At 44.1% G+C, this 15074-nt stretch overlaps 1 protein-coding gene across 1 annotated transcript in view; it reads left to right on the top strand.

Annotated features, from left to right (window-relative positions):
* Fry (FRY microtubule binding protein) overlaps positions 1–15074 on the top strand; it is a 250702-nt gene that overhangs the window by 198485 nt on the left and 37143 nt on the right. The window contains exons 50-53 of the mRNA XM_038345555.1: positions 2360–2434; positions 6413–6583; positions 13776–13976; positions 14333–14494. Coding sequence (XP_038201483.1) covers positions 2360–2434; positions 6413–6583; positions 13776–13976; positions 14333–14494 — 609 coding nt within the window. The remainder of the gene's footprint in view (positions 1–2359; positions 2435–6412; positions 6584–13775; positions 13977–14332; positions 14495–15074) is intronic.

Below are 15074 nucleotides of genomic sequence, written 5' to 3'. Positions count from 1 at the left end.
TTCTCTCCAAAAGCAACAAGTGCTCTTAACCACTGAGCCATCTCTCCAGCCCAGGAAAAGGAACTCCTGCACAGTGCTTGAAGGAACAGAGAGGAGACCTTCCCAGGATAGAAAGAAAGCCCGGGTTGTTGGAAGCAGATAGGTGGGCACGGGGCAAGCCCAGTACTGTGTCTGCACACCCCACAGCTGCCACCTACAGACCCAGAAGGCCAGCACAGAGCCTAGCGGCACACTGCAATGGCTAATGGCTACAGTCACAGTAGTCAGAGAGATGAGAACAATTCACTCCTGAGCCTTGTTGCTCCATTGATTGCATCTCAGATTTGGAGAATGAGACTTGGGGAAATAACTGAGAGATTTGCTGCCCTAAGCCCTCCTGTCTGGCTTTGAAATGGTCCCATATTGAGAAATCCTATAATTTGGGGTGAAAGGTGCAGTGAACCAAGTTCCATAAAGAAAGAAAATCTTAAACTGGGTGTGGTGGCTCCCACCTTTAATCCCGGCAAAGCAGAGGCAGCAGCAGGCAAATCTTTGTGAGTTTGAAGTCAGCCTGGTCCATGTAGTTCAAGGGCATCTAGGGCTAAGTACAGAGACCCTGTCTCAAATTTTTTTTAAAAAAAAAAAAAAAAAGAAGGAAAAGGAAGAGAAACTTACCATGAGTGGCGGCTTCTAGAAGTTTCCATCTAACAAACCAAAATCAGATAAAAGGGGATTTGCAGGATTATTTTATGACTGGATCTTAACTATATTAACATCTCTAGGTTCGTGATATTTCTTTTCATTTTGAAGCCCTCATTATCTTTTTGGAAAATGTGGTTGATTCTAGAAGAGTCTCCGTACATAAGAGGTTTCAAAAGGAGGTTTATGAAGAAAAACAAAAGGATTTAATTCTAACTTGATTCTGACTTTACCATGGTTTATGAGTAACAATGTTTTCAGTCTACAGACAGTAAAAGTATTCTCTCATGGGAGCCATAAAAGGCTTATTCTGTAACAAAGTGGATTTCTTCCTGATGGAATGGAAGCCAAGCCTTTCAGAAACTGAAAGTGATAACATATAAGAAGAGATGTCCAGGGAGCCCATGGGTGGCCACGGAAGGGCCTAGGAATTGATTGTCATGTAGGCACACACCCACCCCCATAACAGGGTTGCTCTATATGGCTCAAATATAGAGAGAGCCTTGTTTTAGTTAATCCTCACTTTAAAATAATATAAGACTGGAGAGATGGCTCAGCAGTTAAGAGCACTGTATCCTGTATAGGACCTAGGTTCAGTTGCCAGCTCACAAGCATTAGTAACTCCAGTTACAGGGGATCTGATGCCCTCTTCTGGCCTCCGTGTGCACTGCATACATGTGGTGCACATATACACATGCAAGCAAAACACCCATACACATAAAATAAAAATGGTTTTAATTTAAAAATAAATTTAAAAAGAGGACAAGGGATGCATCTCTGCGTTAGGAACATTTGCCTAGCATGCATTGCAGTCCTTAGCACTTCAAAAAAAATAATTTTCCATTTTAACTTGATGTATTTTTGAGGGATTATGCATGTGTCATAGCATGTGCCAACTGTACCATATGTGTAGAGGCGATAGGACAATCTGTAGAGTCAATTCTCTCTCTCCACCATGTGGGCTCAGGGGCTCTTACTCATGGAGCCAGCGACATCTGGCATCTTTACCAGCTGGGCCATCTACCCAGACCTGATAGCAATTTGTGTAACTCTGCTGAATAGTTTTCTGTCAACTTAACACGCACCAGAGTCATCAAAACTACGGGGACCTGATTGAGAAAATGCCTCTGAAAGGTCAGGCTGCGGGCAAACCTGTAGGCCATTTTCTTAATTAGCGATTGACAGGGGGAGGGCCCAGCACATTGTGGGTAGTGGTCCTGAAGTGTATAAGAAAGCAGGTTGAATAAGCCACAGGAAACAAGCCAGTGAGCGGCATCCCTCCATGACCTCTGCATCAGCTCCTGCCTCCAGGTTCCTTCCCTGTTTGAGTTCCTGTCCTGACCTCCTTCAGTGATGGACCATGATGTGGAGTATAAGCCACATAGACCCTTTCCTCCCCAACATGCTTTGCTCATATCAGTCCATCAGAAAAATGGCAATTGTAATGAGGACAGTTAACTCAGCATATATAACATATTTGAATATGCTGCTGTTATTTGACTGTGCCAAGTCTGTGTGACTTATATCTCAATTACCTGGAGCTACACTTTAAGCACGACCATCCACTTTTTGTAGCTAGGACCGATCCTATTAAGGCAGATTTGCTCATGGGACCCCAGAATGAAAACCTGTGTTTTTTTATTATCTTTTGTTTTGTTCTGTTTTTGTTTTGTTTTTCCAGAAAAGAACAAAAGAGAAATTGGTTCACGTCCTTTCTCTGTGTGGCCAAGAAGTCGGACTAAGCAAAAACCCATCTGTAAGTTCGATCATGTACCATGGTCGTCTTGGTATCGTATTGCTTTTGTCTTTCGTCTGTTCTGACACTGATCTTGAAGATTCTAATGTGAATGACGAGTCTGATAGCCACTGTCAACATTTAGCCCACGTTACTCCTCCTCGCCCCATGAATCGCCATCAGTTCAGAGACAAGGAAGGGTTCACTGCTCCCGGTTACGTTCAGACCTCTTGTTTATTTGTGTGAACACACCCAGACTACATCACCACATGTGTGATGGTGTCCGTCGCATCTCCATGACATACATGTGAATATTCCTCTGATTCCTCTTGAGTATAGTTTTGCTCACTACGCGCTCACCATATTATTATTTAACCATTTTACTTACATCAAATAGCATGAAAGGGAGGATGTATTGGCAGAGGTTTACTAAAAATATTGTAGTCTGCTCACTAGTCACATCACAATAGAAAAAAAAATGAAACATTACAAATATTTATCAAAACCAGGCAGGGGAGGCACACGCCTTTAATCCCAGCACTCAGGAGGCGGAGGCAGGCGGATCTCTGTGAGTTCGAGACCAGCCTCGTCTACAAGAGCTAGTTCCAGGACAGGCTCCAAAGCTACAGAGAAACCCTGTCTCGGAAAACAAAAAACAAAAACAACCTAACTGTCAAACGCCTTCAGGTTTTCAGATGAACAGATGACCGATGCTCAGAAGCGATTTCTCAAATTAATAGAAAACTCAAATTTTGTATGGTGAGCGTATTTTTAGAAAAAAAAAATGCTAAAAACCTCAGAGCCTGGATTCTGTGCATATTTTTGTAGATTACAGTATCTTGAGTCTTCCTTTAAGAAGAAATAGAGAGCTAAGTAATTTAGAATCAGCACAGACCTCTCTGTGAAGCTGTGTTTTAATGTCTGTCCCAGGCTGTATCTGCTCCGCATGAGCAGGTAAGATAACAGCCGCCCAAGAAAGCATGCCAGCGTGTCACCTGATCGTTCGTGTCGCTGGGAACGCACCAGCTAAACAGGGCTTCTGTTTACGTTACCCTTGGAGTGTCTTCATGATCAGAGAGTTTGCAGCTGCTCCGGTGGCCCACAGAAAAGTGGAACCAGAGGCTCGGGTTCTGCTGTGCAGAATGGCCAGCCAGGGCTGTTTCTCCCTGATGCTGTGGGCAGCACTTTTAACTTCACACTGAACACCCTCAGATTTTCTGGTCCCAATGTCTGCCTGCATTCGGTTCCAATCATTACAGTGCACACCAGAAAAGGTGTCTCCGTGGAGGAAATCGGATTCACGGTGAAAATGCCACAGCCCTCTATTTGATTTATCTCGCATGCTCATTTGTGATCCCTGTTCACACGAGTGTGTCATGTTACATACAGTTCGTGGGAAATGGGTGACATATTCCCTATCCGAAATGCTTGGGACCAGGTTGCTCCCGGCTTCAGTGTATTTTAGATTTTGGAGAACTGGGGTACACTTGATCCAGTGATCATCCCTCAAAATCTGGACTTCTCCAAAATTTGAAAATTTGGAGCATTTCATCACTTTAAAAGTTTTAGATTTGGCCAAGGCAGTGGTGGCGCACGCCTTTAATCCCAGCACTCGGGAGGCAGAGCCAGGCAGATCTCTGAGTTCGAGGCCAGCCTGGTCTACAAGAGCTAGTTCCAGGATAGGCTCTAAAACTACAGCGAAACCCTGTCTCAAAAAAACAAAAAAAAAGGTTTTAGATTTAAGCCAGACATGGTGACGCACGCCTTTAATCCCAGCACTCAGGTGGCAAAGGCAGGAGGATCTCTGTGAGTTCAAGCTCAGCCTGGTCTACAGAGTGACATTCAGAACTACAAAGAGAAACAAGAAACATTGTCTCAGTAAATTAATTAATAATAAGAGTTGCAGATTTAAAATATTTTAAGATTTGGGGTTTTCAGATCTGAGATGTTTAATCTATGCAGTCCAAAACACAGGGCTGTTTTTACACACTAGAGAGAAAAAATTACTATGTGCAACACTCATTCACTCTTTAGACCCTGGATAGAGATTGATTATATTTCTGTTCTTATAATAATTTTCCCACTTTAAAGGAACCAGGAAATAATATAATGTTTATATCAGATGTCAATACAGAATATAACTCTCCCCTCAAAAAAAAATAAGATACTTGAGCCACCGTTTAGTGACTGTGGCCTGGGAGCACAGACTCAGGTTGACCAGAATGTCATGTTCCCATGGAACTTTCCATATAAACTGTGACGTTTCCCAAATACACTGTTGGAGACAGCAGGTAGGTGACATGAGGCAGGGGAACCCCTGCCACTAGATGTCACCTGATGACATCCTTAGCTTCAGTTGGCGGAAGCTTGTGGCCTACGACGAATATAATTCAAAGGTTTTACTTACTAATCAAATGGCTGTTGGGTCAGACCCAAGGGTGAGCAAAGGATTGTCATTAAGAGGACTAGAAATAGCCCAAGATAAGCTTAGCTCTGGATCAGCAACATTCCCGCTCTCCACAATAATGAAGTTCTACTCGGTCATTTATTCTTTATAGTGGGAATGGTTGCTTTTGTTTCTGTTTTGGTCTTTATTTTGGTTTTTCAAGACAGGGTTTCTCTGGGTAACAGCTCTGGCTGTCCTGGAAATCACTCTGTAGACCAGACTGGCCTCAAATTCTCAAAAATCCACCTGCATTCCCCTAGCAAGTATTGGGATTAAAGACATGAGCCGTCACCACCCCGTGGTCATTCATTCTTGTAGAATCTTCAGCACAGGTACATCTCTCCCCTCCCCCGCCTTTATCTCCCTGGGGATTTCAGTTCACAAAAGAAAGCTTTTGATTTGATTTCATATCTGTATTCAACAGAGACTGGCTAGCAAAACCTTTGCTGTCTATTAGTTCTTCGAAGTTCTGTTAAACCAGGCATGGTGACTCATACCTGTAAACCTAGTAACCCAGAGGCTGAGGCAAGAGTACCCTCCTGAATTGAAGGCTAGCCTGGGCTACATAAAGAGTTCTAAGGCATCCTGAGAGATAGAATGAGACCTTAATCTCAAAAAACAAAAACAGAACAAACCATTTTTTTTAAAGATCTGTTAATGTCTCAGTATCTGGGAGTGGTGGCCTGTTCCTTTAATCCCAGTTTAAAGTTTTTATGCCTCTCTCTCTCTCTCTCTCTCTCTCTCTCTCTCTCTCTCTCTCTCTCTCTTTTCTCTGGTTTTGCTGGAGCTTGAACACAGAGACTCTTTATATGAGGCAGATGTTCTGCCACTGAGCCACACCCTCTGTTAAATGCCAGCACTTGGGAGGCAGAGGCACACACCTCTGAATTTAGGGACATCCTCCTCTACATAGAGAGTTCCAGGCCAACCAGGACACACAGTGAAACCCTGTCTCAAAAAGTTAACTAATTAAGAAAAAAAGTGTCTAAATAAAGAAAAAGGAACCTAAGCCTGGGGATTTGGCTTCTCTTTACTAACTTTTCCCAGTCTCTGGTTAGTCTTGCAAAGGGTTGAAGCCTTTGTTCCCGCGGTTCATTTTACAATAACATAGCTTGACGTCATCCGTAAAATATTATTTATGGACATTTGATTGTGAAGGTAGATAATGTCTAACCTCAATAAAGCTTAAAAAGAGTGGAAAATTTCAGCTGCTCCAGTTTGTTTGTGAACACAGGCTTAGTTGTTTTATACACACACACACATACACACACATACACACACACACACACACACACACAGTATCCCACTGTCCACTCTAATAGCCAGTCAACTCTAGAATGCTTTTGTAGTGTAAGCACTCGAGTGTTTGCAGCGTGTTTAATCCGAAGGCCCCTGTCCAACATAAATAATAAAAGAACTTTCTAAAAATACCCACGTAAGGAATTAGGTGTGTACTGGAGACACAGTTCTCCCGGGAGCCAATGGCCATCACTCGTTGCACAAACAACCGAAGGGAGGTGAGTTTCTCAAAAGAGGATTCCTTTGATTCCTAGGTGATTTTTTCCTCGTGTGGGGACCTGGACCTGCCGGAGCATCAGACCAGCCTGGTGTCCTCCGAGGACGGCACCCGGGAGCAAGAGAACATGGATGATACCAACAGTGAGCAGCAGTTCCGAGTCTTCAGGGACTTTGATTTCCTGGATGTGGAACTGGAGGACGGGGAGGTACGGTGTCGTCTCTGTCATGGTCACCCTCTCAGTTTGTCCTGAGCTGACCAAACAGTGTCGCTTTCCCTGCTGGCCACTCTCTATAGCAAGGTCTCTAGTTGGGAAGCTGTAAACTCCGTGTTGAATCAACTTCTCCAAAGCACAGCGGCTTCACTTTTGCAAAAGTTACCCCACCCTTCCTGTCTGGGCTCGCAGCAAAGCCAGCTTCTTTCTAAATGGCAAAGATCTGAGTCGTAATAACTACACAAAGACTGTGTGTGTAGTCCAGGGAGGGGGACTCTTTTTTTTTTTTAATTTAATCACAGGAATGCATCCTTTCTAAGCATGTTCACTGGGACCTGGGCAAAAAATATGCTAAACATTTCATTCCAAATGTAAAGTCGCTGTGATGTAGGTACTTCAAAGCCAGCTTGCCACCCCGAGAGATCAGAGCCTGAGGGCCCCTGCATTCATGTGCTGTGTTTGATGAAAGCATTAATACTTGGGATAAAATTTAAAGCATGAGACAGAGACCTACTGTCTTTTCCCTGCTTTGAGTTAGCTGGTGGTCAACATTCCAGACCTCTAGAGCAACTGAATTCAAGTCCTGGCAGGCATGTACAGATCTGCTTGTTTGGAATGGCAATCATGGTAATGAGATGCTCCTCTGCTATCTGTGGGTCTAAGAGGAGGAAGAGAATCATCTTCATTTGTACAACTCAGGGCATGTTCCCTGGGAAGGGCAGCGTTTTGCCTCCAGGGAATGAAAACTCAACTGATTGAGTGAGATTCTCATAATGTTTCATAATGCTGCATTGGTCCCGTTCCTATTGAATGCAAGGCACTCTCGGTTCCAAGGGGATTTTGCCTGGTCTTGCAGCTAAAGTAGAGGTCCCAAGTTAAAGTTTATTATAGCCTGCAGTAGGTGGGTGCCTTTAACTTAACCGTAATCTTAGGAGAAAACGAGATTCTGAGTGGCTGCCTGAAAGAACGTGACTACGGGTAAACCCACTTATGTCTGGTTGAGGCCAAAGTGCTGTCTTCTATTGACCTCCCAGGGCCTCATTTTGCCCTAGATGTCCCAGCAGGAAAGATGTAGATACACAAAGAATAATCATTATTTCCCTAGATAACACACTGAGCAAAGCCAGACCTAAAAGCACTGGCTGAGGTTGGTACCGTTGGTAGAGTGTTTGCCTACTCTGCTCAAGGCCCTGGGCTGTATCTCCATCACTGCCCCCCTCCCAAGTACTGCTGGATGTTGTGGCACATGCCTTTAATCCCAGCACTAGACAGGCAGAGGCAGGTGGATCTCAGTGAGTTTAAGGCCAGCCTGGTGTTCCAGGATAGCCAGGGCTGCATAGTGACACTCTGTCTTAATAAACAAAAGAAGCTGGGTGGTGCACACCTTTAATCCACCACTCTGAAGGCAGAGACAGACGGATCTCTGTGAGTTCAAGGCCAGCCTTGTCTACAAGAGCTAGTTCCAGGACAGGCTCCATAACTACAGAAAAACCCTGTCTCAGGGGGAAAAAAAGGTTAGGGGGCTGGAGAGAGATGGCTCAGCAGTTAATAGTACCAGCTGCCTTCTAGAGGACCCAGGTTCAGTTCCCAGCACCTACCTGGCAGCGTACAACCACCTGTAACTCCAATTCCAGGGGGAATCCTACGCCCTCTTCATGCCTCTGCAGACACTGCCTGGGCATGGTGCACAAATTTACCTGCAGACAAAACCCTTTATACACATAGAATGAAATAAATATTTTTAAATATTAACATGTGTATAAGGAGTTTGAGAGACTAAGGAAAATTTATCCAAACAAAGGGGTGTACGTCTGTAGTCCCAGGCACCTGACGGCACTCTTGAGCCCAGGAGTTCAAAGTCAGCCTAGTCAGCACAGAGAATCCTAGTCTCCGTAATAAAGGGATAAACCCTCGAGGTTATTTTGTAGTGTCTGAACTAACAGACACTGAGATGTGGACAGCCAAGACATGGAAGCATTTGAGCATCATCTTGAACGTTAGGTCTGCCCCTTGAGCCAATGGATATAATAAAACCCTGCCTGTGGACCCAACATGAGGACTCAGTTGGCAGGTATGGGGTGTGCAGCACAGTCAGATGCACAGCTGGCATCCTCTACACCAGTCAGTCTGGCAGTCCCACCAGTGGCAAATAACTGTTGATAAAGACATCAACACAGGCATGTTCTGCCTTCTCTGACCGAGACACGGTTGCCTAAACAGAAAACAAAGAGCAAACAAAAACCCAAGCTGTTTTTGTTGTGTTTATCCCTCGTCATTAAATAGCTTCCGGAACTTGAATAAAATCTTCATAAGGGCTTTTGCCCTTGAAGCTCGCAGGATCTTCCCGGCTCTGTGTCCGCGCTAATAATTTCACATCCGAGGTAGACTGACCACAACCGCAAACACTTTTAGCCTCATGAGTGTGGTCAGCTGGTGCCACTTTCTTGACTCTCTTATCTCTCCCGTGACATTTAACCATTTTCTCACGAAGGTGTATTCAGGCATTCTAAATAAACAGGTGCTAAAGGCAGCAGCATTGTCTTGGAAGTAGGGAGGGAGCTGTTTCTGAAAGCGGCCTTGGGCCACTTCAGCCTCGCCATCTTCCGGGAAGACATGTGGGAACTCTGGCATTGACTTTCTCACGGAAGTTAGCGCATATTTTCCTTCATTTGTTTTAGGTTGTGTCTACCAAAGAATATGTTGTTAATTAACACTGTTAGTTGTTGTGTGAAAGTTAAAATGTGCTGGAGTACTTTATACAATCTTTTAAAATAGACCTTCTGTTTGTTTTTCTATCCATTCAAACTGCTCCCCAGGAACTTCAGGTAAGACCCTGCTATTCCTAATTCTGGTGCACTAGCAGATTGTATCATTGCATATAGTTATATAACAACGTGAGTGATTCCCCCTCCCCCGCATCCCCTCCAGCACACGAATGCCTGTTTGTATGTAGAGTCCTAGTTAGCTGTGTGTGATTTTGTAGTAGGTGGTTTTGTTTTGTTTTGTTTTGTTTTGTTGCCCCCACCCCGTGGCTGCTCTCATATGGAAATATATTCTAAAATACAAAAATGCTTTATTATCCTTGGTTCTGGAAGTTGCATGGTTGTATCTCTCGAGAGGAGACAAGTCTTCAAATATTATCTATGGCTAGGCACCCAATTCTTCCTGATGAGACAGTTACACACTGGATGAGAGCTGCTATTCCAGAGTCTGCTTGCTATTCTGGAGAAAATGAGATCGGAGTAAGGATGTACCTAAGTGATAGACTGTCTACGTAGCACAAATGAGGACTGGGTTGCATCCCCAGCACTGCCGAAAAACAAAACAAACAAAAAGAAAAAGGAATTCACTTCCTTTTCTAAGACTCCAAAGCTAGCTATCTCTGTCTGGCAATAGATAGATTTTCATCCAGACTAAGTGTCCTTCAAGAAAAGGGCGGTGCCGATACTGATGACGTCCTGGCACCTGCCTTAAAGACCCATGACCCTGTCACTTTAGGACTCACTCTAAGTAGTAGCTTCATTTGGAGAAATATGTTTGATGACAATTTTTTTTTTTTTTTTTTTTGGCTGGGGTAAAGCTCAACGGTAGAGCGTTTTTCTTATCGTGCACAAAGTCCTGCTTCTGGCCCCAGCACTCCAGTGATAACAGCAGCAATCATTCTAACGGGATTTTATTCGAAATAATTTCGAGAATATCATTTTTGACATTTCTGGGGTATTCGTGAATATTCTGCTGCCCCAGCATAAACTCTGGGTGTTATGTTTAAGTTTGATAACTGTATGTGCAAATGATCCATTTGAAATAGTTGGCCATGCTCTGTATTTTTGCATACATAATCTAGCATTATAAACAAACAGGGTTTTGGCTTTTAACTTTGTATGTGACATGAGGTACAAATTGGACATCTGGTAGAGAGACAGGATGGGCAACCCTCACTGAGGGTATTTTGTGCCACGCTGAGAAAATTGGGCTGGGGGCAGGAAAGATAGCTAAGTGGTTAAGAACACTGACTGCTCTTGCAAAGGACCCAAGTTCAGTTCCCAGCACATCTACATGGCAGTTCACAGCCATCTGTAACTCTAGTTCCAAGGGATCTTATGCCCTCTTCTGGCCTCCACTGGCACAACACACACATGGCACACAGGCACACATGCAGACAAAACATTCACACACATAAAATAAAAATAAACTTAAAAAATAGAAGCTGGTCTGACTTTCACCCATGATAGAATTTTGTTGTATATGCTAGAAATCCAACCCAAGAAACTGTTAAAAAAACAAAAAAGGCTAAGTACAAGTTCTACCTCTTAGCTACACCCATAGCCCATCTACCATGGCCCTTCCCTGGAAGTAGACTAGGTAAGGGTTGCTCCATCTCAGCCCCTCAGCTACCACCAGGGAAATAACTTCAGCCCCTTTGCCTGGAATGGAGCCAATACATCCTTTATTGAGACGGCTGTGATCCGTGCCTCCCAGTTCTTATGCTCCGTGGGTTCAGGGGTTGTCACCGGGTCAGGGGTCCCCCATATCAACAAGAGTGTCTGTGCCCGGTGTAGCAGCTCTTACCTTAGATCCCCTGTGACGCTTCAGACTCAGGGTCAGTGGAGGCGACCTGACCTCCAGGGCTTTTGCTCGTGAGACTCTGCCCCACGCATTTGTTCATTTGGGACAGGAAATCTGGTGTCGTGAGTTTGCGTTTATGTCTTTCTCCCAGGGTCTTCCCCTTCTCGTGTCTTCATTTCTCTTTAACTTTGTTCCTTTCTTCACAAGTTACATTTTTCTTTTCTTTCAAGACTTTTTGGTCTTATACATTTTTTTTCATATTCCAACTACAGTAGTTACTTTAAGCTAAGGAATTAACTGTTCCTACCGGGAAGAAAAAAACTACATTATTTAGTGGTAATTTATCACATCCACTTAGGGGGACAGGTACAGATAGAATTTCCTTATCTACAATGCTTGGGACTAGAAAGCTTTCAGATTTGAGTAGTTTAATTTATTTACTCATTTCCTTTGAAATATTTGCATACACATAATATACACGGTTTCTGGAGGATGAGACCTAAGTTTAAATGCTAAATTTATTTTTATTTCCTCTGTATTTAGCCTATGGCTAATTTTATACAGCATTTTTAAGGGTCCTGGGTTTTTACTGTGATCTGTACCATGGAATTTTCTACTTGGGGGGGGGGGGGGACTCCATGATGGTGCTCAAAATTTTGGGATTTTGGAATAATTCAAATTAGGGAAGCCCAACCCTAATTGGCATAAAAGCATGAATACAGAATCAGGTTTTGTTCCCAGCACCCAAGCAGCTCAAAGCCATCCATAACTTCAATTTCAGGGACATGATGCCCTCCTCTGGCTTCTCTGGGCACTGCATGCACATAGTGCATGTGCATGCATGCAGGCAAACATACACATAAAATAACAATAAATAAATCCAACTTGGGAGGCAGAGGCAGGTGGATCTCTGGAGTTTGAGGCCAGCCTGGTCTACAAAGTGAGTTCCAGGACAGCCAGGGCTACACAGAGAAACCCTGTCTCAGAAAAACAACAATTATAATAATAATTCATGAATCCTAAAAATACCATAACAGGGAGAGATGACAGTAATAGTGTCTGTATCTGGAGCAATGTGTTTAGGAGTCTTACTATTGCTTTCCCTACCAGATAGCCAGAGCTATTCGGACAAACTAGGTCAATGCTTGTTACAGGAGAGGCGTGTAACATTGAGGTCTGTGGGGAGAGGCGTGTGACTCTGGGGAGAGGCGTGCCACACTGAGGTCTCTGGCACTGACAAATCTGCCTTCCCTGGAGTTGGGAACCAGGAGAGGAAAATCAGCCTTTCACCCACCAAACTCTAGGCTCACTCGCGGCTCTCGGGTTGTCCTGCTGCCCGCTGACCTCTCGTCAGAAGCTCTGCTCTGCTTCAGGAGCTGTCAGGCCGCATCTCACATGGCCACTTTATGGGGCAGAAGAGTCTAGTTCTAACCCAGGCGACCTCATTTAGACTAAAATGTGTTTATCATCAGGGTAGAGACCTTCCTTTAGTCCTGAGAGAAAAGCAAAAGGCAAATCCTATATTCATGTCTGCAAGAAAACAGAGTTATGCTCGCCAAACAAGCAGACTTATTTAGTAGTGGGTGTTTTGTGGAGATGCTCTGAGGTAGGGCTCCAGGCTTTGACACTCCGTTGTAGAGCTAGTCAGAATGGGTAAATCAGCAGAAATCTTTAATGCAAAGGCAAGAAATTTAACCACTTCCCTGCTTGTGATGATGTACAGATGAACCTTAAGCAAAAGCCAAGATGCAGCTTCCATGTAGCGCATGGCCCGCCAAACACTGTCTGGCTCTCACAAGCCTTTAACGCTGCATTTTATCTGTGGAATCTGCTGTGGCAGACAGTCTGGGGTGTTTACCTAATGCTCTTATACTTAATAGCCAAGAAATTCTGGAATGTGCTTCGAGCCAATTTGTTCCTCCTTCTGAGAACTCTTCAAACAGGGGCTGGTGGGAGAAGGAAGTACACACTAATTTTCAAGTTATTGTAATATTAATGGTTTCCCCTTTGGGGGACAGATTTTTGAAAACAATAGTTTTCTAGGGTTTACCAAAATCAACTTTTAAAGATATATATATAGATATATATATATACATATATATATATCTATATATATATACATATACATATATATATGTATACATATATATGTATACATATATGTGTGTGTGTGTATACACACACACACACACATACATACACTATCTGCTGGGTGTAGTGGTGGACATCTTTAATCCCAGCACCAGCACTTGGGAGAGAGAAAGAGATAAGTGGATCTCTGTGAGTTTGAGGCAAATCTGGTCTACAAAAGTGAGTTTCAGCCCATCCAAAACTAAACAATGAGACCCTGTTTCAAAACAAAATTAAAAACCATATGTACACACACACACACACCAAAGAGAAGAGCCCCCCACTTCTACCCATGAGATAACACTCATTGACAGACAAGGTCCACCCTTTTGTCTCCTCCCATGGTAAACTGAAGCCTGGGTACCAAAGCAGATGGGAGCATGAGAGTTGATGCCGACTGCTTTCCTTTCTGCGCTGGGACGGACTGACTGTGTGAAGGCGTGCGTGCCAGGGGCTGGGGCATGAAGAGCCTCCTGTGCTGTGATTTCAGGGGGAGAGCATGGATAACTTCAACTGGGGAGTGCGCAGGCGTTCCCTGGACAGCCTGGACAAGTGTGACGTGCAGACCCTGGAGGAGCGCCAGCTCTCCAGAAGCACTCCCAGTCTGAGTAAAATGAACCATGAGGACTCAGATGAGTCATCGGAGGAGGAGGACCTCACGGCCAGCCAGATCCTGGAACATTCAGACCTTGTAAGTAGGGGCGCTCCCACTGGAGAAAGGGAGGCCTTGGCTTTGGTTTGGTGTGGTTTGGTTTGGTTTGGTTATAATTAAATCAAGTTTTATTTCCAGCTAAATACACTTTCTATGGCTGCTGAGCTGAAATCTGGGCTCTTGCGTGCGGGCTAAGTGACCTCTTCTCTGTAGGTGGCAGATGGCACCATGAGGCCACAGTCATACTGGGTTGCCCACTGTTATGTTGACGGTCCAGTAACAATAACATAGAATCTGGAAAAATCATACCTGTCAGCCAACACCTGGAGAGTGACGGTCTGTGTTCTTTCGATGGGAACTTCGGGTTACATTTCTTTCCTTTGCTTTCTAAACAGATCATGAATCTCTCCCCCACCGAGGAGGCCAATCCTATTGAACTGCTCACCACTGCCTGTGACTCCACCCCCGCCGACCCCCATTCCTTCAACACCAGAATGGCAAGCTTCGAGGCTTCTTTGCCTGATATAAATAACCTGCAGATTTCAGAGGGGTCAAAGGTGAAGAGATTTGGGGAATTTTTATTGTAGTTTCCTGGAGTGGGTGAGGAAAAAGGAGAAAAAAAAAAATCCTAGTTAAGAATTCCTAGCAGAGGGAGTTCAGAGTGGGCCACTTCATTCCTGGGATCTCAGTGAAATAGTTGAGGCCTGTGTTCCTGTCACGGCACTTTGAAGTTGTTTTCTGCTCTGGGACTTCCCTTTGGCTGAGAGATCAGGCCTGAGGCCTTTAGAGAATGAAATAGTTGACTTCTGATTGGTGGAGAGAGATGGTTGTGGCTGGGCCTGGCACATTATCTAACAATACGCCAAGGGAGGTGTAGGAGTATATACGCATGAGGGGGAATATTTTCTTGTGTGGGAACCGATTAGACAATTTGTTCATTGACTCAATGCTTGCCTCTTGGCACATAATAGGAATAGTTAATGTCAGTCACACAAAATTATGCCGGGTCTGAATCCAGTTCTCCTACCTAGACTCCCCGAGGAGAAACATTACCCAGTGCATGTCATGTCCTTGTCTTAAAAGGTTGGCTTTAATACAAAAAATTCTGTGGCTATTTTATTTAAAGTTTTATATAAA

The sequence above is a fragment of the Arvicola amphibius genome, chromosome 10 (genome assembly GCF_903992535.2).
Source record: "Arvicola amphibius chromosome 10, mArvAmp1.2, whole genome shotgun sequence".
NCBI classification, from domain to species: domain Eukaryota; kingdom Metazoa; phylum Chordata; class Mammalia; order Rodentia; family Cricetidae; genus Arvicola; species Arvicola amphibius.
The sequence above is the reverse complement of the archived record's forward strand: the minus strand, read 5'-3'. Positions and strand labels throughout refer to the sequence as shown.